Here is a 21,842-nt window from a genome sequence, read left to right as displayed (position 1 = left end):
CAACATGGACTTTCACTCAAATAGGCCAATTTGGCTACACAACTGTGAGAACCCAATATTCCAGTGGCAGAGAGCTACACTGAGTCCTCAATATGGCACCGGTTCTCATGGTGATCAGCCAGCTACCTGGTGAAGTGTTGATTACATTGGACTGCTTCCTTTATAAAAGGACAGAATTATTAGAATAGACACTCTGGATATAAATCTGCCCTCCCTGCCAATAATACTTCTGCCAAAACTACTTTCTGTAGACTTACAGAATTCTTTATCCACTACCATGGTATTCCAGACAGCATTGCTTCTGATCAAGAATTTCACTTCACAACAAAGTATGACAATGGGCCCACACTCATGGAATTAATTGGTCTTACTATGTTCCTTGCTATCCTATAGCAGCTTTCTTAATAGAATGGTAGAGTAGTAGTACTAGTATAGACAATGTTTGTATTCACCTAAAATTCATATGTTGAAATACTACCCCCACTGTGATAGTATTAGGAGGGACTTCAGGAAGTTATTAGGTCATAAGAGTGGAGCCTTCATGATGGAATTAGTGTCCTTAGAAGAGAAGATAATTTCTTTCTTTCTTCTTTTCTTTCTTTCTTTCTTTCTTTCTTTCCTTCTTTTGTTCATTCTTTCCTTTCTTCTTTCTTTCTTCTTTCTTTCTTCTTTCTTTCTTCTTTCTTTCTTTCTTTCTTTCTTTCTTTCTTTCTTTCTTCCTTTCTTTCCTCTATCCTCTATAATGAGGATACAATGAGAAGACATCCATTTGAAAACCAGTAAGTGAGCTCTTAGCAGACACTGCCAGAACCTTGACTTTGGAGTTCCCCATCAACCAGAACTACGAGAAATTGGTGTTTTTGTTTCCCCCCCCAGTCTCTGATAATTTTTTATAGCAACCAGAACCAGCTAAGACAAATACTCTGTAAAGACTCAACTATGACACCAGTTAATTGATAATACCTAGCAAAATTTTGGTTTCCATCCTTTGACCTTAGACTCTGTTGGTCTAGAGGTACAAGTTCCAAAGAAAGGAATGCTTCCACCAAGGGACAATGATTTCATTGAAAACTAAAAGATGAGACTGGCAGCCAGTCATTTTGGGCACCTCATGCTTCTGAATCAATAGGCCAAGAAAGAGTCACTGTGCTGGCTGGGTTGACTAATCCTGATTACCAAGGAAATGGGACTATTATTTCACAATGGAGATAAGAAAAAGTATATCTGGAATACTGGAGATCTCTTAAGGCATCTTTTAGTACTCTCACGTTCCATGATTAAAGCCAACAGAAAACTTCAACAACCCAATTCAGCAGGAGTGCTAATTACAGATACCTATCAGGAAAGCATCTGGTTCACTTCATCAACTGAAATGCTTACAGATAGTAAAGCAAATATGATAGATTCATGGAAGAAGATACTTGTAAATACCAGCGCCAACCATGAGGCCAATTTCAGAATTGAGGACTAATAGTTAAGAATATTTCTTCTTTATTTTAGTGTGAATATTTTTGTATGTGTATACAAATATTTTTGTTTTTTTCTCCTTATTATCCCCTCATTTAATAAAAAATATGTTGATAGTACTTAATTTTATATCTAATTAAGTTATAAGATATCAAGATGAATGAATAGCACCCAAGGACTTCGTGTAGTCATCTGGGGAAAGTGTTGATGTGTTTTGGTTGTAGGTAGGTTAGTTGTATCATGTTATACAGAAATATGACTTTGCTATTATTTGGAGATTAAATATAGTTAAAGGAGATATGTATGGGTGCTAAGTTGACAAAGGGTAGACTGGTGGCATTTTGATGTGTGAACTTGCTTGATTATTTAATCAAGCACTAATCTAGGTGCTGTTATGAAGATGTAAAATCCACAATCAGTTGAGTTTAAGTTAGAGAGATTATCCTCACTGGACTTGACCTAATCAGATGGAAAGCCTTGAAAAAAAGATTGAGACTTTTTAGAGACACAGAAAGAGAAAAAGAGAAAGAGAGAGGATTCCCAACAGTTTTGGCCTGTGCCCATGGAGTTTCAGCCTGCTTCTGACTGTCCCTTCCTGGTGGCCTGCCCTATAGACTTTGAATTTTCTTAGCCAGCTCCCACACTGCGCAAGTAATTATATCTATCTATCTATCTTATCTATCTTATCTATCTATATATCCTGCTGATTTAGTTCTCTGGTTTACTGCTGACGAATACAAAATCATTAAAATCATTTGGAGGTATACTGTTAGTTCTAGTAGCACATTAAATGGATCACAAAAATATTCAGACCACTTCCTTTCACAAACAATGGTCAGGAGTTCAGAAGAAGAGTGGATATGGTCACACATTTACATTTCCTCTGTCCCTCTTATGCTCAGGAATACTTTTGCTAACAAAATCCCCTCCAGGGGTGCCTGGGTGGCTAATTCGGTTAAACTTCTGACTCTTGATTTCGGGTCAGGATCTCATAGTTCGTAGGATAGAGACCCACATTAGGCTCTGCCACTCTCAGCGTGGAACCTTCTCAGGATTCTCTCTCTCCCTCTCTCTCTGCCTCTTCCCTGTGCATGAATATGTTCTCCCTCTCAAAATAAATAAATAAACTTAAAAAATATCCCCTCCATACAATCAGGCTTTGTTAGGTGAGAAAAGTGGAATATATCTCATTCCATCTCTTATTTACCATATCAAGGTTTTAGGATGTTTGAAATTTGGAATGGTATATATTTCTAGAATTTCCAGGTAGACACTATAACTAGAAATTAACCATTTTAAAATGCCAAGCATCCCCAAGGCCAAGACAAAGTCAGTAGCCAAATGTAACAAAGGGGAAAAGTCAAACTTTTCTTTAAGGGTTGCATAGCCCACCTTTTGTCATATGGATTTAATACAAAAGTCAAAAAAAAATTCTAACTGTGTGTTTAAATATTGTTTTAAATAAGGACAGGGCATAATGAATTTAAGATTAATTCATTTGAAAATAAAGTGAAATAACCCAACTCAAATTGTTCTAGAAGATGTGTTGCAAACTTGAAAGTCTACAGGGTGAGGTAGGCTTCACCATGGACATAACTGAAGCAGAGTAGAGGGACTATGGGAAAGTGTATAGTGGGTTCACTACTAAAGGCAGGATGAACACATACCTTGATTTTCTCAAGTTAGTTTTCATTTATGTCTGTTGGCCTGGTGTAATTATCAGTATTGAACCCCTCTTAAAAGTATCCTGGTTTGGGGGCACCTGGTTGGCTCAAAGACCCTTGGTTTGGGGTCAGGTCATGATCTCACAATTTGTGAGTTCAAGCCCCACATTGGGCTCTATGATGATAGTGCAGAGCCTGCTTGGGATTCTCTCTCTCCCTCTCTCTCTGACCCTCCCCGGCTCACTCTCTCTGTCTCTCTCTCAAAAATAAACAAATAAACTTAAAAAAATTAAAAAAATATTTATTGCTGGTTTGAGCAATAAATATTTAATTTAATTCCAGTGTGTTTTGAAAACGTACTTTATACAGTTTCAGTCTCTTTAAAATTGTTAAACTTCTTTCATGGCACAGAAAATGCACTCTCTTGGAGAATGGTGCATGTGCATTTGAAGAATATGTGTATCTTCTCTTGTTGGGTGAAGTGTTCTATAGACGTCAGTCAAGTCAAGTTGGTTGATAGTGCTACTTTTTCTTTGGCATCCTTGTTGATGTTCTGTCTGTTGTTCTATAAGTTACTGAGAGTAGAGTATTGACATTTTCAACTATTATCACCGAACTATTTCTCCTTTAAATTCTGACAGTTTTTGCTTCATATATTTGGGACCTCTGGCGTTAGGTATGTATCTGTTTTTAATTGTTACATATTCCTGAGGAATTAGCTGTTTTATCATTATAAATTTCCCACCTTGACTGTACTAATATTTTTTTCATTAAAGTTATTTTTCTGCTATTGGTTTAACCATTCCAGTGGTCTTTTGGGTACTGTATGCAAGTGTGGTATATATTTTTCATCCCTTTACTTTCAATGTGTTTGTGTTTTTTAATCTAAAATTTGCCCCTCTTTTTTTAAAATTTATTTACTGAGGGAGGAAGGACAGAGAAAGGGAGAGAGAATTCCAAGAAGGCTCCACTGGGGCTTGATACCACAAACTGTGAGATTATGACCTGAGTGGAAATCAAGAGTCACCACCCAGGAGCTCCTAAAACCTGTCTCTTATTGACAGCATATAGCTGGATCTTAAAAAAAAAAAAATCCAGTCTGAATAATCTCTGCCTTTTGATTGAAGCCCTAAATACATTTCATTTAATGTAATATTGATATGATTAGATTTACATATTCTATTTTGCTATTTGTTTTCATATATCCTTTGTCCCTGTGTTATTTGTTTTTGCCTTATTTTCTAGTGCACCATTTTAATTCCTTTGTTGGATCATTTACTATTTTTCCTTTTATTTATTTTCTTCCTGGTTGTTCTGGGGATTAAATATGTGTTTCAACTTGAAACAATATAGTTGAAATTACAGTAAAACCTTGGTTTGCAAGCATAATTTATTACAGAAACATGCTTGTAATCCAAAGCACTTGTATATCAAAGTGAATTTCAAGAACCATTGGCTCAGTTGTGATCATGTGACATTTGGCAACATGTACTCTTCATATTGCAAAACATTGTTCGTTTATCAAGTTAAATTTTATTAGAAATGTTTGCTTGTCTTGTGGAAGACTCACAGAAAAAGTTACTCGCAATCCAACGTTTTACTGTATTACTACTAATTTAGTTTCAACAGTATATAGAAATTTTTTTCTAGTATAGTGCTCTGTCCTCCCCGCATTGTGATATTATTATCCAACAAATTACTGCTTGTAAACTCAACAATATAGTTTTATGATTTTCTATGTAATTACCTTTTAAAATCAGGAGAAAAAAAGAGTAAAAAATACGTTTATATTTTCTATTATATTTACGTATGTAATTTCCTCTACTGATCTTCTTCCTTTGTGTGGATTCCAGTTACCATGTAACGTCATGTGTTTTCAACCTGAAATACTTCATCTGATATTTCTTTTAGGGTAGGTCTGCTATAAATTAATTTTCTCTATTTTTATTTACCTGTGATTCTGTTTATTTCAGTTGCCTTTTTGAAAGATAAGTTTCCTTGATGTAAAACTTTTGGTTGACAGAGTGTGTTTTTTTTTCCCCCTCTTTCCTTTCAACACTGTTATGGCCTCCATGGTTTCTGATGAGTTGTCAGCTAAGTTTATGGAGGATCCCTTGTACATGAGAAATATCTTTTCTTGTTGCTTTCAAGATTATTTCTATGTCTTTGGCTTTCAACAGCTTGAATATAATGTGTCCAGGAGTAGATCTCTTTACGGTTAGTATACTTGGAGTTGGCTGAGTTTCTTTGATGTGTAGGTTAATGTTTGTAATCAATTCTAGGAAGTTTTGACCATTATTTCTTCAAATATTTCTTTTTCTTTATCTTTCTACTCTTCTGAAATTCCCGTTATGCACACGTCAGTCATTTGATGGTGTTCCATAGGTATGTTCCATAGGCTCTGTTTATTTTCTTCATTCTTTTTTCTTTCTTTTTGGACAAAAATGTCTATTAACATACCTTCAAGTTTGCTAGTTATTTTCTTCTGTCTGCTCAAATCTGATATTGACACCCTCTAGTGACTTTTTTCATTTCATTTATTGTACTCTTTAACTACAAAATTTCTATTTGCTTCTTTATAAAAATGATTTATCTCTGTATAACTATTATCTATTTGGTAAAGCAAATTTAATTCTTTAAACATGGTTTCCTTTAGTTCTCTGAACATATTTATAAAAGCTTATTTAAAGTCTACCTACTAAGTAAAACATCTAGGCACCCTCAGGGTTAGTTTCTTTGGATTGTTTTGTTTCCTGTATACAGACGGTACTTCAGTGTTTCTTTGCATATCTCCTAATAGTTGTTGACAACTGGAAATACTAGATGTATATTTTAGTAATGTTGAAATCAGATCATCCTTCCCACCTTTCCACTGTTTGTTGTTGCACTATTTTTGTTGTTGGGGATTAGTTTTGTTTAGTGACTTCCTAGGACCAGTTCTGTAGTGTCTGTATCCTGTGTAGTGTGAAGTATCTTTGTTTTAATTCTTGTTTAATTTTTAGTCCTGGCCTCCTAGGTATCACTCCTGCATCTGCATGGCTCTTTATGCTCTTTATTTGTTGTTCACATAACTCTGACCATGTGAACAGCATTCCAGATCCTCAGGAATATGTCAGAGGTGTTCCTGGCCCACTGTGGACATGTAATTGCCTAGATCTTCCTTTTAAATTTTTGGCTGGGCTCCTTCTTGCCCAGCTGATATCATAGCCTTAGGAAGTCATGATATTTACCTTCCTTGACTGCTATTGGTCTCTACTGTTATCAGCTATGCCCTGGGAATAAAGCTTTTCTATGAAGCTCTAAGTCAAGTTAAATAGTAGCAAAGCTCTAGGGGCAGGGTTTTTTGCAGAGTTCCAAGTCACCTCAGCCCCCTCTGGTAGCAGCAAGACTGCTGGTCTTCAGGTTATCATTCTAAAGAGTCGGTAGGGAGATGGGAGTATTCCTAAATTAAAATATCATAGACTTGGGGCACCTGGGTGGCTCAGTCGGTTAAGCATCCAACTTTGGCTCAGGTCATGATCTTGTGGTTTATGAGTTCAAGCCCTGCATCAGGTTCTGTGCTGACAGCTCAGAGCCTGGAGCCTGCTTCAGATTCTGTGTCTCCCTCTCTCTCTGCCCCTCCCCTGCTCATGCTCAGTCTCTCCCCTCCCCCCATTTCTCTCTCTCTCAAAAATAAATAGAAACATTAAAAAAAAATTTTCAAGTGTCATAGACTTCACTGTTCTAACTTAGGCTTAGGAGTTTTTCTTTAATAAGTACTTTTAATGTGTGGTATGTCTTTGGTTAAATTTCCAGAGTTCTGAAATGGTTGATTTTGATAATTTTGCCAGTGCTGTCATTTTCTGAGGGGAGAGAATTTTCTGAGGTACTAACTCCACCATCTGGAAGTCTCACCTCTGGCTAATACATTTTTTGATCGCTTTACTGCAAGGGTCAACCTGTCAGACCAAGCCTGTGGTCACAATGTGGGAATCTGTTCCCAGTATTGTTATGTGAAATACTGATAAGTTCGTAAAAATCTTGAAATTTTTATCTTATGCATTCTTAACATATTTTGTTTGGTTGGGATATAACCACCCCTACCCAAAAAGAGGTTTCATGACATCCAGTCCATCCACTATCCAATATTCATTCCCTCCAACATTCACTGAGCAGTTGCTGCCCTGGAATAGTGCAAGGTGCTAGAGAGACAGTGGTGGCAACATGAAGACTGTAGAATAAATTGGACTTAAATTAGTGTTGTGTCAATTACAGCCCATTTCAAAATTTGCTTTCTAAAATTATACAGTATAAAATATAGTATCTGATCTTTGATTTTGTCTTTCAGTTTGAACTCAGAAAAGCTAAGGAAATTTATTTCTTCAGACTTTTATACTAGGAACATTTTAAGCAGTAAATATTTTTGAATCACAGTTTTCCATAAAGAACCCATGCTCATTTCAAGATAAGATACAGGGAATCCAAGTTTAGGATTGAGAGAGTATTGAAAATGACAGTGCCAAACAGATAATCATGCAAATCTTTGATGAAATGAACCTTTTGCACACTTTAAAGGCATTACCTGAAAATCTGGCAAGTAAATTGGAATGATCAGAGTTATTCATATTCAAATTCATAGCCATGTCTACTCATGGCATTGATTGCCCCAGATGTGCTAGTGTTGTAAAAAAGACATTAAGACTAATTTTTAAATATTTAAAACACTGTTTTCACTAGAGAACTATGGCATTTCCAATTTTCAAAAATACTTTTTTGATTTGAAGCTAGTTCTTACAATGGAAGCTAATGTTGATTGAAGACTTGATGTCACATCATAGTTTTGCTTTCTCCTTGAGGCAGACTTCTCCCAATGCAGTAACCATAATCACTTATGTCAGTCCTCTGGAAGGGGCAATCACATCAAGATATGTGGCTCCTGTCAATCAGTGCTTCTCCCTCACCTCCCTTCCTTCCTCTGCCCATTCTTGCTCCCTGCATCTTTCTTCCTTATCACTTCCCCCCTTCTCTGCTTCTCTTTTTGAGGGGGAGGTGGGATAGAGAGTGCTATCCTGACAGGTCCATTCTATCAGAGGAATTTCTAAGATCACAGAGTTTTTATAAAGGAAGGGACAGACTTAAAGATAATGCTTTCAGTGCCAAAAAAGAACCCAAACAAAATAAAAACAAGCCCAAAAACTCTCTAAGGTGTTCTTAATAGATAGATAATCATTCAACCAGAGCACAAAGCACAATTTTTCATTGTAGGTTATATTTTGGTTCTAAATCTACTTCCATCTGGAAGCAATCACATGGTGTTGTGAACTCAGAGTTAGAAACTATGAAAACTAAAATCTAGGCCTGTTTTTTCTTCTAACATGTGATATGATTTGAGCCTGTGGATTAACATCTTTTGGTTTCAATATCCTTAGTTGTAAAACAGATTTCTCATTTACTGTACCTATTTCCCATAGCTTGTTTCATAGGAGACATAAACCACTTTGTAAGACATTTCCATACAAATAGGTTAGAAGATTTACAACCTCTTTGTCAACCTTCAAAGGGTGGGGTGGTGTTTGCTAAACCATTTTAACTTTGATAGTTACTCTAGAAGCATTTGAACCCCATTACTGTAAATTAGCATTTAGACCAACTTTAGCCAAAGCCTGCCCTATATAGATCCATAGATTCCTGAGAAATACAGAAGTAATTCTGATTGCTGGCTTATTAGAATATTCTTTCTATTTATGGTAATGTCAAAAGAGATACATTTAAATACATATCCTCATTCTAAAAGTAGGGCATTGTAATTTATAATTATTTCCAAAAAATTTTATTTCTTACCTTGTTATCATTCTTCCCAAGGTGATTCTTTATTATGTCCTCACTAAAAATAACAAACACCAAAATATCTACAATATAAAATCAGTAAGCAGAAAACTAATGTGATCTTTTTCACTAAATATTAATCATTTTTAAGACTGAGCAGAATGTAAATGCAATAAGCTATCTTCAAACTGGAATTCACCCAGCAGAGCTCCTAGGGTGCTCTGTAACAAAGGCTAGAACTTTTCAAGAAAATTACTGCAACTTGATATGGAAGATATCATTTTCCATTAGATGTTTAAAGTGTTTGTATGTATAGCCATTTAGACCTAACTTATAGTATATTTTTCTCCAAACTACAATGCAATGCTAAACTGTAAAGACTACACAGGGGTGCCTTGGTGGCTCAGTTGGCTAAGTGTCTGACTAAGGCTCAGGTCATGATCTCACAGTTTGTGAGTTCAAGCCCTGCGTTGGGTTCTGACAGCTCGGAGCCTGGAGCCTGCTTCAGATTCTGTGTCTCCCCCTCTTTCTGCCCCTCCCATGCTCATGCTCTGTCTCTCTCTGTCTCTCAATAATGAATAAATGTTAAAAAAAAAAGAATTAAAAAAAAGACCATAGAGAAAGAATAACTAAACAATAGATAAAATAGAAGCTTCAGACTGAGCCTCAGGTTTGCCTTTTGTTATAGCAGATTCTATGCTGTTGTATAAAGAAAACCACATACATTATTCTACAAATATAGCACGATTTGTAATAGAGAAACACTTCCTGCTTGAAGATTTAATCGCACTTTTTTGTTGACTTTTACCTTTATATGTGTAATATCCTGAAATCAGGCAGAGATAGCGGAAAATGGACACCCATCTTTTTGAAGAATGATCTCTCATTCTACTCTGATAAAATATGATCAGTGACCTTGAATTCTATGAAAAGCCTTTATGGGATGAATCCTTTGAGTTCTCAATGAATGGATGTTAGTGGCGTTTACATGGTTATTCAAGATGAAAGGTGCTGCTAAATATCTGCCTGTGTGAGTGGCCATGGCCATGGCCATGTCTATGTCTACCAAACACAGTCAGGTAAATTGGTATTAAAGAACTATGTACCTGGGCATCTGGGTGGTTCAGTCAGTTAAGCATCCAACTCTTGGTTTCGACTCATGGTTTTGTGGTTCATGAGTTCAAGCCCCACATCATTGAGCTCAATACTGAGAGTGCGGAGCCTGCTTGGAATTCTCTCTCTCTCTCTCTCTCTCTCTCCCCCTCTCTCTGCCCTCCCCTGCTTGCTCTCCTCCTCTCTCTTTCAAAATAAATAAACTTAAAAAAATTAACAACTATGTATCATTATGTAGTCAATATAGGCAGGTATAATTTTGATACTGTTTGCTAACTATCATAAATAATCCCCTATTTTTAAATTTATTTTTTATTTAAAAATTTTTGTTAAGTTTTATTTATGTTTGAGAGAAAGACAAAGCATGACCAGGGGAGGGGCAGAGAGAGAGGAAGACACAGAGTTTGACACAGGCTCCAGGCTCTGAGCAGTTAACACAGAGCCCGGCACAGGGCTCAAACCCATGAACCATGAGATCATGACCTGAGACGAAGTCAGATGATTAACTGACTGAGCCACCCAGGTGCCCCAATAACCACTCCTTTTTTAAAGTTTACTTATATATTTTGAAAGAGAGAGAGTGCAGAGGAGAGGCAGAAAGAGAGGGAGAGAAGGAATCCCAAGCAGGCTGTCCCAAGCAGTGCACTGTCACTGCAGAGCCCAACATGGGGCTCAAACTCACTAACTGCGAGATCATGACCAGAGCCAAAATCAAAAGTAGGATGCTTAACCAACTAAGTCACCCAGGGTCCCGATCATAACTCCCCTTTTATAATTCCAACTGAGTCATAGAGGAGGCAGGAAGTGTTCATTTTATACACGTTATTCTTGGATACTTCCTCCAACAGTAAGTAAATGGTCTAAATGCAGTACTTGGCATCACTGTTCACACACAGCAAAAGGAAGGAGAAAGAACTGAGCAGTTACCTTGTCCATAGCAAGCACCCAGCTTGGGAACACTGTCAGGGAAGGTTCTATCAAGGAGAGACCCATGTGATGTATGTATGGGAAAAAACTTCTGGTTTTACCTATTTACCGTGTGGTTGAAATTGCTTTCTCTTTGGTACTCTACTCTAGAGACTTAGATTGAAACAGACATGAATCACCAAGAGTTTTTTTTTTTTTGCAAGGAATTTCATGATTGGTTTTCTTTATGTCATTTTTAGGCAATGAGCCCATCAAAATATGGATTTTTTTTTCAAACAATGACATTATCCACAAGATCAGTTCTTTTTTTATTTTTTAATGAACATTTAAGGTTCATATACAAAAGCTAACAGAGCAATTAGTCAGTCATGAAATAAGTACAAGGAAATAAAATGGAAAATAACTCAATTACAGTTTCTCACCACTGAAACACTACACGCTGGCTGCAGCAAGAGGTGGTCAATGTTTCAGCCAGTGAATGCATGGGCCAAATGCCAAGACTGTCATCACATAACTTTTTGTTTTAACATTTCCTTTTCTTTCACTGATCATTATTCAGTTGGATGGGGAGGTGGGGGTGGGGAGAAATGTTTCTTTTCCAAAATAAAGAAAAAAAGGATTTTTTTAAGCAGTTAAATTTTTCCCTGGGGAAATATTTTATCTGTTCATCTAGCATATCATATATTTCTGTTATTAAATTTATCTGCATAAATATTTGCCTAATCTATTTCTTAATGTAATATCATGCAGTACTTTCTAATTTCAGAACAGTAAGAATTATCAAAGGCAATTAGTTTTGTACATAAATGCCCACAGTTTCCTTTTTAATGAAAAATGTGCTCTTTGTGATCTATGTTTCTTCCAAGAGAGTTGGTCAAGTAATATCATGGAGCATTTCCTAAAATATTTATTTGCTGGGAAAATTTGTATGAAATGACATTTGAAGTATAAAAAACATTGTTAGGTAACACTTGGAACAGTTAAAAATATACTTATCTTGTTTGTAAACTATCAGTGTAAGATACTGAGTATCTGAGTGTCAGAGCCATTGTCTCCTGTTTTTCTAGAAAGTAGTTTGCTTTGTTTATCAATGTGGCATCTTTGAAACATCTGACGTTATATATAGAAACATCAAGGCAATATTATTTGTACATATTATTAAACATGCAAAAATTTCCTGAAAGACAGTGCCCGAATATGGAGTCCCTCTGAGTTCAACCTCTCCTTGGTAACCATTCTGCTGGAAGTATGGCTCTCCTGGAGTTTGGGAGTATGGTGAGTTATTTTGGAGGGGCAGCCCCTTTAATCACCGGTTCCCTATTCAAATATGTTGCCCAGTAAACTAAGTTGAAAGTGCCAAACAAGACTGGGAATACAATTCGGGACATTTTGTCAATCTTGCTGATGCTGTTGTAAGTCTTTTTGTTTTCAGAAGTTTTCTCTTCGGAAGGCTTTACTGAGGCTGAAGATGCATTTGAGGTCCCTGCTGGGGTCTGTTCCTTTGGGATGTTGGGGGGGTGGGTCATCTTCCCAGTAGTATAAGCATTTGTTGACTTACTTAGTATGAGTTCCCGCTCCTTCTTCTGCAAAATATATAATAAAACTGTAAGGGCATGCTATTTTCAGGCAATTGTCAAATCATTTTTGAAGGTTCTAAAGGTTTATCTCTCAAAAGAGAGATACAGAAACATCAGCTTAGCTCTAGGGGAGGGAAGTTCTCCACAGACTTTTAAGCCTACAACACCACATGGTCAGTCTTGAACATGAAATTCTAGAATGACAAAGTAATTCTAAATCAGAATAGTGGTTATCTTTGTTGAGGTGGAGACTATAAAGGGCTTTGTTGACTGGGAAGTGGCATGGTGAACTTTTTGGAGAACTGGTGATATTCTTTATCTCGACAGGGATTTGGCTTACACAGATGAACTCATCAAATGTATCCTTGGTATCTGTGCATTTTACACTATGCAAATTTTTCTTTGAAAGAATCAAATGGAAACCAATATTGAACCCTTGTTAATGATATACATATATTTACATGCATATAAATATATTTAGTGGGAAATATAGTGTCCTTTAACATTTACTCTGGAATGCATAAGAGTATAAAGGCGGTTTGAGGATGAGTGAATGGATAGATAGATGAAAATTAGACAGTAATGACAGATTTTCATTGTGAAATTCTTTAAACATAACAAACATTTGTTTGCAAACGTATAAAATAAAATGCTGCAAAAAGCTGTTCCTTAATATAGTGCCATTAAATAAAATTTATTTGTGAAAACACAGGAAAGTAACTTAAAGGAAATATGTCAACCATTAAAACTATGAAAAAGATAACAAATAGGAAGGAAGCACATAGAGCAAGGAGTGAGAGGAAGTAAGTGAAAAGAGAGGAAGAATCAATATGGAACCAGATGCAGAGAGCATGGGGACATGGTGAGAGAGGCTACACCAGTCCTGGGCTACAGTAGGGACCCTCTGGCCTACTCTTCAGAAATACTACAGTTCTTTGATATATCAGTGATCATGTGCACACCCACACTGGTCTGCCAAAAGAAACTGATAAGCATAACTATGAATTTACTGCCTTGAATGGCTCCCAACTCTTGGTGTAGCCAAGAAAAGAACAGATGCTTTAGAAGATACTAATCTGTGTTGATAACATGTGTTTTACTTGGGGGAATGAGCAGTAGTACAGAATTCAGCACAATTACAATGGCTGTGGTGTTCATTGAGATGTGTCCCAGTCCCCCTTCTAGGTCCACCTGCTGCTCAGATGCAGACAGAGCAGCCAGGAGACAGCCTTCAGCTCCAAATCATTCAGGGCTGACTTCAACTTCTTCCTCTGCTGAATGTCACTTCCTCTCTGTTCTTTCATCTGTATTCATCCTTACAAACTACCTTGCACTCCAAACTCTTACCTGGCATTTGCCTCTGGAGATCCCAACATGTGACAATGGTGAACACAGTCTATTTTTCAAGCTCTATACTTCTAAGTAAAAGTCAATTTACATGAGTAGGCTAACACTATGTTTAATAATTCATGTGCACTACCCATGTCTCATAGTATGACTTACCCACCCAAATGTCTTTAGATGCCCTGATGCTTCAACTGCACAGAACCTTTCAGTCCTAAGTGGTGGGATTCTCCAGCACTACAGCCTTTGAAGGACAACATGAAGCACTGAAGTTCCACAAGACAGTGAGGCATGCTGCTTATTCTAAAAGATCAGTGCTAATCTAGGACTAGGTAAACCATGCTGGCTTCATTCCTCCCTCTCCAAAGGTCTTGCCAGCCAGATCTATGGCAAGTAGTAATAAAAGTAGGGCCAAGTGTGAAAGTGGAGGCTGACAAGGATGGTGAGCCTACCTGACAACATTTTAGGGCTCTCCATTCATTCTTTCCTCCTAGATTCAGAGATGTGTGCTTGAAGGCCTCAATTCATGCAATAAACTCCCATCTGCTCTTGTACTCATACTTGAGTATCTCCAGTCCACTGTCACATAGCCATCAAAACTCAGACCCTTAGCAATCATTTCACTTCAGGCAACACAGGGCTGGGCATTGGGAAGCCCTCTTTCCCAATTTCATTCATGCTCCTCCCCCAACAAACATCCTCCATAGCTCCTTTTGTCTTTACCATCAAGTCCAGAAGATTGGGTCAAAAATCTCTAGTTTGCCTCTACAAATGTTTTCCCAGGTCACCACCAATCCACTGTGGTCAGCTAACTCCTGTGCCCCCACTCCATCCCCAACCCCCAAAACATCCACTCCTAAGGTTGCTACTTGTCAGGGCCCTCCCTCCCATCCTATCTCCTTTGAGAGGGCCCAGCACAGACCCCACTTGGCCTTCCTCCAACCAGGCAAGCTGGACTTCAAAATGAGTTTTCCATGACTGGAATTCTGACATGGGAAGGGATACCTGGCCCTTGGAAGTGAGAAGAATCAGATGTGTCAGCTTAAGTCATAACCTCTGACTTTCACCGGAAAGAAAATAGTTGTGTTAAATGCAAAAAGCAAGCATGAGGCCACCGATGAGACACTGATAAGTGTCCTCAACAAAAAGAGACAGCCCTGGGTGGCTGTTCCTGGTTTGTGGCCCTGACTGAGAGGTCAGGTCAGACAATTCTAGTCTTCTATAATACTTTCCAGGACTCCCTTCATGCTGAATTTTCAAAGGACAGATTTTTATTTCAAGTCTACTTTGATAACTTTGATCTACTCTCTTCAGAGCAAAGGTTTTGCTTATTTGTTTAATGCATGGTGTAATTAGCAGTTTATCAAATGTTGTTTCATTTTCTGCTCCATGTAGATTATTCTCACCTCCCCAAGGACATGGTTCAGCTTGGAATTCTGTGCAACCTTTTTTCTTCAAATATTCCTTAGATTTAGGCACAAATCACCCTCTAAATACCTGATAATTAATTGCTTTGAACAGAGTAATGCTTTCCACAATAACTGTGCATCATTAAGTGAACCAAATCATCTCTTCCTCAGGTAGGGTTTGCTGCCTCCAGTAAGCTGCATGCTCTCCACATGCCCTTAAAGCCACCCTGCAGAAGATCTACTGTATGGTGTAGTGGCAAAAGAGAGTGACAGAGAATATACAATTCAGAACCGGACAAGTAGTCACTGAACAGACAGAAGGTACATTAGCAAAAATAGCAGACCTATGTCTAAACAGCTCAAGCCATTCACCTGACACCAGACCTTTTGCTTGATCGAAGCTAATGATTCAAAACAAAGTTGAAATAGGACCTGTTGTAAGTAAGACTTGGTAGAGACCCTCAACACAAGGGAAGGAGTCCTTTTTTTGTTGGGGGTGGGTGGGAGATAGGGAGGAGAAACACTTGTCTTATATTTGATATTTTGTACCATAAATGTTTTCTCTGGAGGAAGGGGGGGAAATGTAGTCAGTACCTTGACCTTGGCTGCTTCTGAGGCTTTTTTGCCATCCCAGGCCCAGCCTCTCTTTGTGAAATAGTTGACGGTGGCAAACTCAATCAGCGCAGAGAACACGAAAGCATAGCACACAGCTATGAACCAGTCCATGGCTGTCGCATAAGCCACTTTGGGTAGAGAGTTCCGAGCACTGATGCTGAGGGTCGTCATGGTCAGCACCGTGGTCACCCCTGTGGTGGTTGGGGATGGTGTGGGAGGGGATGGGTAGGGAGAATGGAAACAAGGATCAGTACTGGCCCCCAGACCCTAGTATAACACCCCTGACCATAACAGATGAAGACAGGAAAGGAACTAGTTACCTTTATCAGTGAACTAGTTATCTTTACCAGACAGAACCTCCCTCTCTACAGTTTCATAACATTTAACACACTCATAGCATTTATTTGCTATTTTATTGCTTATTTTATTTACCTTATTAATTGGCTCCTTCCTCGAGAATACAAGCTGAGGAGGGTAGGGATTGGGTCTGATATATACACATACTCTGTGTCCCCATTGTCTTGAACCAAGCAAATAGCAAATAGCTCTTGTTCAACAAAGATGTGTTGAATAGGTAGTGTTCCTCTGTTCCATGGGGGCAATACCCAATGGAGAACAGGTAATGACATTCACATAGCATCTAGTGAAGTGTTTCACAAAAATTTGCTAGGCACCCTATGAATAGTGGACTCAAGGCAACCTGAAGAGACAAACCTGCTTTTACATGTATTAATCCAACTTGCAGACCTTGAGGAACTGAGAAGCTGAGTGCAGTAGAAGCACCATGTCTGAATCTGAGTCTCAGTACTTTCCTCCATCCAAGAGGGATCAATGTCCCCTAAAAGCCACTGTGCAGGGTGTCTGTGGCCAGTCTGCCTTGGCTTCTGTGGAAACATTGCAGTGATAATGCAGCAAGGCCAGATACGTGGAGGGGAACGTTCAGGACTGGCAGATTACAAGCCATCTATATAGCATCCACTAAGTGCCAGATTGATTTAAGCTACATTCTGGATGGGTGTCATTATCCCCATTCACAGGTGACATGTTTAAAGATTTAAAAATACTTAGCAATGTACCCCATTTCACTAGCTGACAACTGAGAACCCATATTCAGACCAGGATCTGCAGGACCCTTATAGCCCACACAACTTCCACATGCTCTGTGTCTTCCTCCTCACCCCAGTTTTGTTTGCACAAGGGTGCACTTGTGTGCATAGGGTGTGGGCACAATGCACCTGCTATGGGTTGGATTGTGTTTGCCCAAAATTCATATGTTGAAGTCCTAACCTCCAGAACTTCAGAATGTAAACTAACTTGGAAATATAGCCTTTACAGAAATAATCAGGTTAAAATGAGATTGTTAAGGCAGGCCCTGATGCAACATGACAGGTGCCACAGACATGAACACAGGAAGAATACTGAGTAAAGACTGGAATTCTCTATCACAAGCCAGGAAACTGCCAGAAACAAGGAGAGAGGCCTGAAATAGACCCTTCCCTCACAACCCTCAGAAGGAACAAGCTTTGCTGACCTCTTGATTTTGACTTGTAGCCTCCAGATCTGAGACAATTAATTTCTGTTGTTTAAGCCACTCAGGGCATGGTACTCTGTTATATAACCTTAGGAAACCAGTACAGCACCAAGGGCATAATGTCACTGGTGGTCACAGCAGCTTAGTTTTCATCCAATGTCATCCCTCAAAGGTATTTATATGTCCTTATTGAACATGGTACCATGTGTGGAATTAATAGAAATCCACTATTCTTAATAGAATAGAATCCACTTAATTCTTAATAGAATTAAGAGAAATCACTATTAATATTAATAAATTAAATATTAATTATTAAATAGTAGGCATATTTGATTTTTCTTAGAAATCCACTTAATCATTGTACTTGGAAAGTGTTCTGGCATGACCTTTAACAGGCTTCTTGCAACTTTTTGGGTCCTTTAACACCCTAATGTGCATCTGGAATCTCCAAGAAGAAACAGATGCTAATATGCAACATTGTCCAAACTATTTTTTTTTCTCAGCCACCTACTAATGTTCCCCTAAAGAGCTGGAGCCATAAGTCAACCTCCACACCTCTCCGAAACATTCCTGAAGCTGGATGAAGCAGGGTAAGTGAAGCTGGCCATGTAGGTGGAGGTAGAGAGATAGTCTGACAGGAACACTCCTGGGCCACTCACTTAGAAACTCCCTGGGCTCTCAAGCTTCCTACAGAATTATGGTAGTGTTAACATAAAATTCTGGTCACGATTACCTTCTTTTCAAGGGAAAGTGCAACAGTAAGAGCTGAGGCATGAAGTATACCTTACAGTTTAGAAATATGTGAGCCTCCATTACTGCAACTGACCTGCAAAACTACCTTTAGTATCACTACTGAAATGTGAGGAAGCAGAATTTCCAGGTAAGAGTCAAATGCTGAACTATGTCTGCTATGCTGAGGTACCTCCTGAACTAGATCTTGCTAAACCTCATTTATGTCTTAGGGATGTCAAATGATGTTATTCTACTAAATGGTTATCCTATATGTGTATGTATGTGTACATGTATATATTTGTATATGTATGTTTATATATATGTGTATATAATATATATTTATTATTTATACATGAAAATATCCATATATTCATATCATAGACACCATATGATGGTATATATGATATATAGATATGTAATTTATTATTACCATACCACATATGGTAAATTGAATGCCTGTTGGGAGTTAATTTTAAAGTGATATCACGTTTCAAAGAAAACTGCTTGATAACGTAAAAAGCAGTACTTTAGGAGAAGTGTGAAAATACTGTAGCAAAATCTCACATAAGACAGATTGCTACCAGTTTCAAACCTAAAAAAAAAAAAAAAAAAAAAAAAAGCCTACCAGCAAAAGCTTTCAAAATGGAAACAATGATCAAATAGACCAAGTGTCATTTCCTAAAACCTTGTTAGAGTGCAATCCTAAATCCTTATCCTTAACATTGAATTCTTTACTAATTGGTCTGTTTGTTTTCCAGGTCACAGAACAGACAGCACTAGTCATTCAGAGGCTGTTCTTTGCGGGTAGTTAGAAGCAGTCACAAAACACCAGTGTAGGTCTGGCTTGGGGACACTCACCAAACACTGTCCTGGCAGGGACTGATTCTCTGTTCAGCCAAAAGGACACTTGTGACAAGATCACGGTCATTATGCAGGGAAGGTAGGTCTGGATGACAAAGTACCCAATCTTCCGCTTCAGATGGAAATGAGCTGTCATGATTGTGTATTCACCTGCAAATAAACAAATTAACTCGGGCCACCACTTGTCCTACAGTCCTGCCTATGGTTCCTGCCCCTGAACCAGAGGCAGTCCAGAAGTCCCCTTCTTTCCACCTTCCCACTGGACAACTATTTGTTTGTATTGTTAGGATGAAGGAGATGAAAGAGGATGCATAGATTTCTTAGCCGTCATTCTGTAAGTCTTTTGAGCCCCAGCCTCTGAAGAGCCTTTCCTGGTGGATGTTTTTCCTGGGGAAAATCAGATTTGTGTGTTTTCCTAATCCCTGGTCACAATCTGTGCCACTCTCTGCCCACCCCCTCACTGCTACTGCCATCAGGATTTCAGGATTTAGCCTCTCCAGATATAACTCAGGACATCACAGAGCCCTGTTGCAGGTGGAGAATTGTTCTCCCTATTTCCCAGCCAGGGAAAGCTGGCAGGAGCTGGGGAAAGCACTCCCCACAGGCTCTGCACTCCGTGACAGACCCAGGTGGAGGCTGAAGAACAGCAGTTTGAGGAGGCCACTGGTCTGGCAGCCCCTCCCTCCTGCCACCTACCAGGGGAGATCGGGGCATTTCCCTGGAGATGCCCCAGTGCCTTCTCTGGATCTGCCTGGCTGTGTGGGAGGCCAGCGGGGACCTCCCATTCATTGCTGAGAATGACGCTGCCCTGATGGTGAACTGGTAAGGAGCTGAGATGGGTTGTGGTTGGAGGGTATATAAATGGATGTCAACTGGAAAGTCTCTAATGCTAGATTCCTTTTTCTGAAAAAAATATAGTTAACATATGACGTTGTATTAGTTTCAGTTGTACCACATAGTTATTCAACAATTCTGTACATTACTTAATGCTCACCATGATAAGTGTAGTCACCATCATTCACCATATAACATAATAACAATTACTACTGTCTGTACTCTACGTTGTGCCTTTCATCTGTGTGACTGCTACCTGAATATACACCTCCCTAGGAAGATGGGGAGGCTGCTTTGAGGAGTGGAGGCAGAGTTAAGCTGATCTGAGGACAAGAGTTCTTTTGCTGAATTGCAAGGAGTAGATGGTGTGGCTGGGGAGCTGGATAGAAATGCAAAGTGGGGAGAAAGGGCTTGAGGCTGCCACTAATGCAGACCTGGGTGGGAGCCATCTGTTTGGGGGAGGGGGGAGGATCTGCCAGAAACCAATGTGGAGCATTGGTACTTTGAGTCAGATAGCACAGATCTGCCATGTGCTATTGGAATCAAAGCCCAGAGCTCAGCATAGCCAGCTGTGGAGGTCCCTACGTGCCTTTTCTCTCAGCATGCCAGATGTCAGAGGCAGGGGGAACCATTAAGATCACATGTAGCAAAATCTGCCCCCTTCCAGAAAAAAACACAAAATTCCTAGCAGTGTCTGCGACACACCAGCATTGGCAGGCCACATTTTCCCCATAGCCTGAAGGCAGGTCAGAGCAGCAGAGAGGGACTGAGCAGGTTTTATCACACCAGAAGGAAACAGCGACAAAGAGAAGGAGGATGAGCTACGTTTAATAGCAAGAACTGAATCTTTATAATGATCCAATATTGCCTCTTCTTAACACCCAAGAAGAGGGGAAATACCAGTCTATTTCTCTGCAGTAGGGTTTGATATTACTCTCCTACTTATAATGCTTTTATTGTTGTTCTTTTCATTCTGTTTTTTTTTTTTAATTTGAGTATAGTTGACACACAATTTTACACTAGTTTAGGGCGTACAACATAATGATTTAACAGGTTTATATGTTACGCTGTGTTTACCACAAGTGTATCTACCATCTGTGCCAATACATCCCTATTACAATATTTTAGTATCATGGACAATATTCCTTATGCTGTGCCTTGTGTTTCTGTGACTTACTCATTCCATAACTGGAAGCCTGTATCTTCCACTCTCCTTCACCCATTTTGCCCATCCGTTCACCCCCCTTTCATTTGTTTTATTTTTGAGTTAAGGGTAGCAATATCAGATAATGTTTAAAAAAAGACCATATTTTTAGAATGCAGATAGAGGCAGAAACCCCATTTATACATTTTTAAAGAACTGTATGAAACAACTCCAAACAGCAGCATCCTCCATCAGCATGACATTTCTTTACCCCAAACATCTGCCATGCTACCTCTTCACTTGTTCCCATAAAATTAGGCCTGCTTCCTCTTCCTTTCTCTTTAACTAGGCATCCACATGGTGCCACCATCCTCACCATCCTGCCAGGCTCTCTCTCCCCTCTCCTCAGGATGCCCAGCACCAGGCTAATGGGTAGGCTCTAGGAGCCTGTGTGTAGAGGAGACATGCACTCAATGTCCATGAGCTTCCTTCCAGCCCTGAGGTTTGTATCATTTGGAGCTGACCGGGGTATCATTTGGAGCACAGAACTCATCCCCATGACAAGGCCCACTCCATCCCTGTTATACTTTTCTTCTCTGCCATATGGAGACTCTCTGGCACCCTGGGGTCTCCTCCCCTCCTGACTGCTGGGGCTGGGCCTCCTGTGGCCAGGAGGCAGCCAAGGATGCACCCTGCAGGTGCAGAAACTTGAACATATCCTGTTCCTTTGGAACACCTCACCCATTTTAAATCAGGTGAAGCCAGGCTTGCCCCTGTGGTACTCAGCCCGGCCCTATGTACATGAGAGTGAGAGCCTCT

General features: G+C 39.1%; 1 protein-coding gene and 1 long non-coding RNA gene across 4 annotated transcripts in view; one reads left to right on the top strand and one right to left on the bottom strand.

The window, feature by feature from the left end:
• Nucleotides 1-7,929: 7,929 nt before the first annotated feature.
• GABRA5 (gamma-aminobutyric acid type A receptor subunit alpha5) overlaps nucleotides 7,930-21,842 on the bottom strand; it is an 86,177-nt gene continuing 72,264 nt past the window's right edge. The window contains exons 9-13 of one of the 3 annotated variants that reach the window (XM_078448934.2): nucleotides 19,043-19,195; nucleotides 15,901-16,112; nucleotides 12,535-12,559; nucleotides 8,952-8,994; nucleotides 7,930-8,012 (exon numbers count right to left, since the gene is read on the bottom strand). In XM_078448934.2, coding sequence (XP_078305060.1) covers nucleotides 8,984-8,994; nucleotides 12,535-12,559; nucleotides 15,901-16,112; nucleotides 19,043-19,195 — 401 coding nt within the window. In that variant the 3' untranslated portion in view covers nucleotides 7,930-8,012; nucleotides 8,952-8,983. Of the gene's footprint in view, nucleotides 8,013-8,951; nucleotides 8,995-11,182; nucleotides 12,560-15,900; nucleotides 16,113-19,042; nucleotides 19,196-21,842 lie in introns of those variants that run through there. The other 2 variants (XM_060617918.3, XM_060617917.3) reach the window with 2 other exon arrangements.
• On the top strand, nucleotides 12,810-19,213 carry LOC132668836 (uncharacterized). Its single transcript, XR_009605817.3, has 6 exons — nucleotides 12,810-12,921; nucleotides 14,075-14,229; nucleotides 15,478-15,627; nucleotides 17,956-18,042; nucleotides 18,198-18,332; nucleotides 18,943-19,213. It is a non-coding gene; the product is annotated as an uncharacterized LOC132668836 (long non-coding RNA).

This window comes from Panthera onca, chromosome B3 (genome assembly GCF_046562875.1).
Source record: "Panthera onca isolate mPanOnc1 chromosome B3, mPanOnc1 haplotype 2, whole genome shotgun sequence".
Lineage (NCBI taxonomy): Eukaryota > Metazoa > Chordata > Mammalia > Carnivora > Felidae > Panthera > Panthera onca.
Note: the sequence above shows the minus strand (reverse complement) of the source record. Positions and strands in the feature narration are given on the sequence as shown.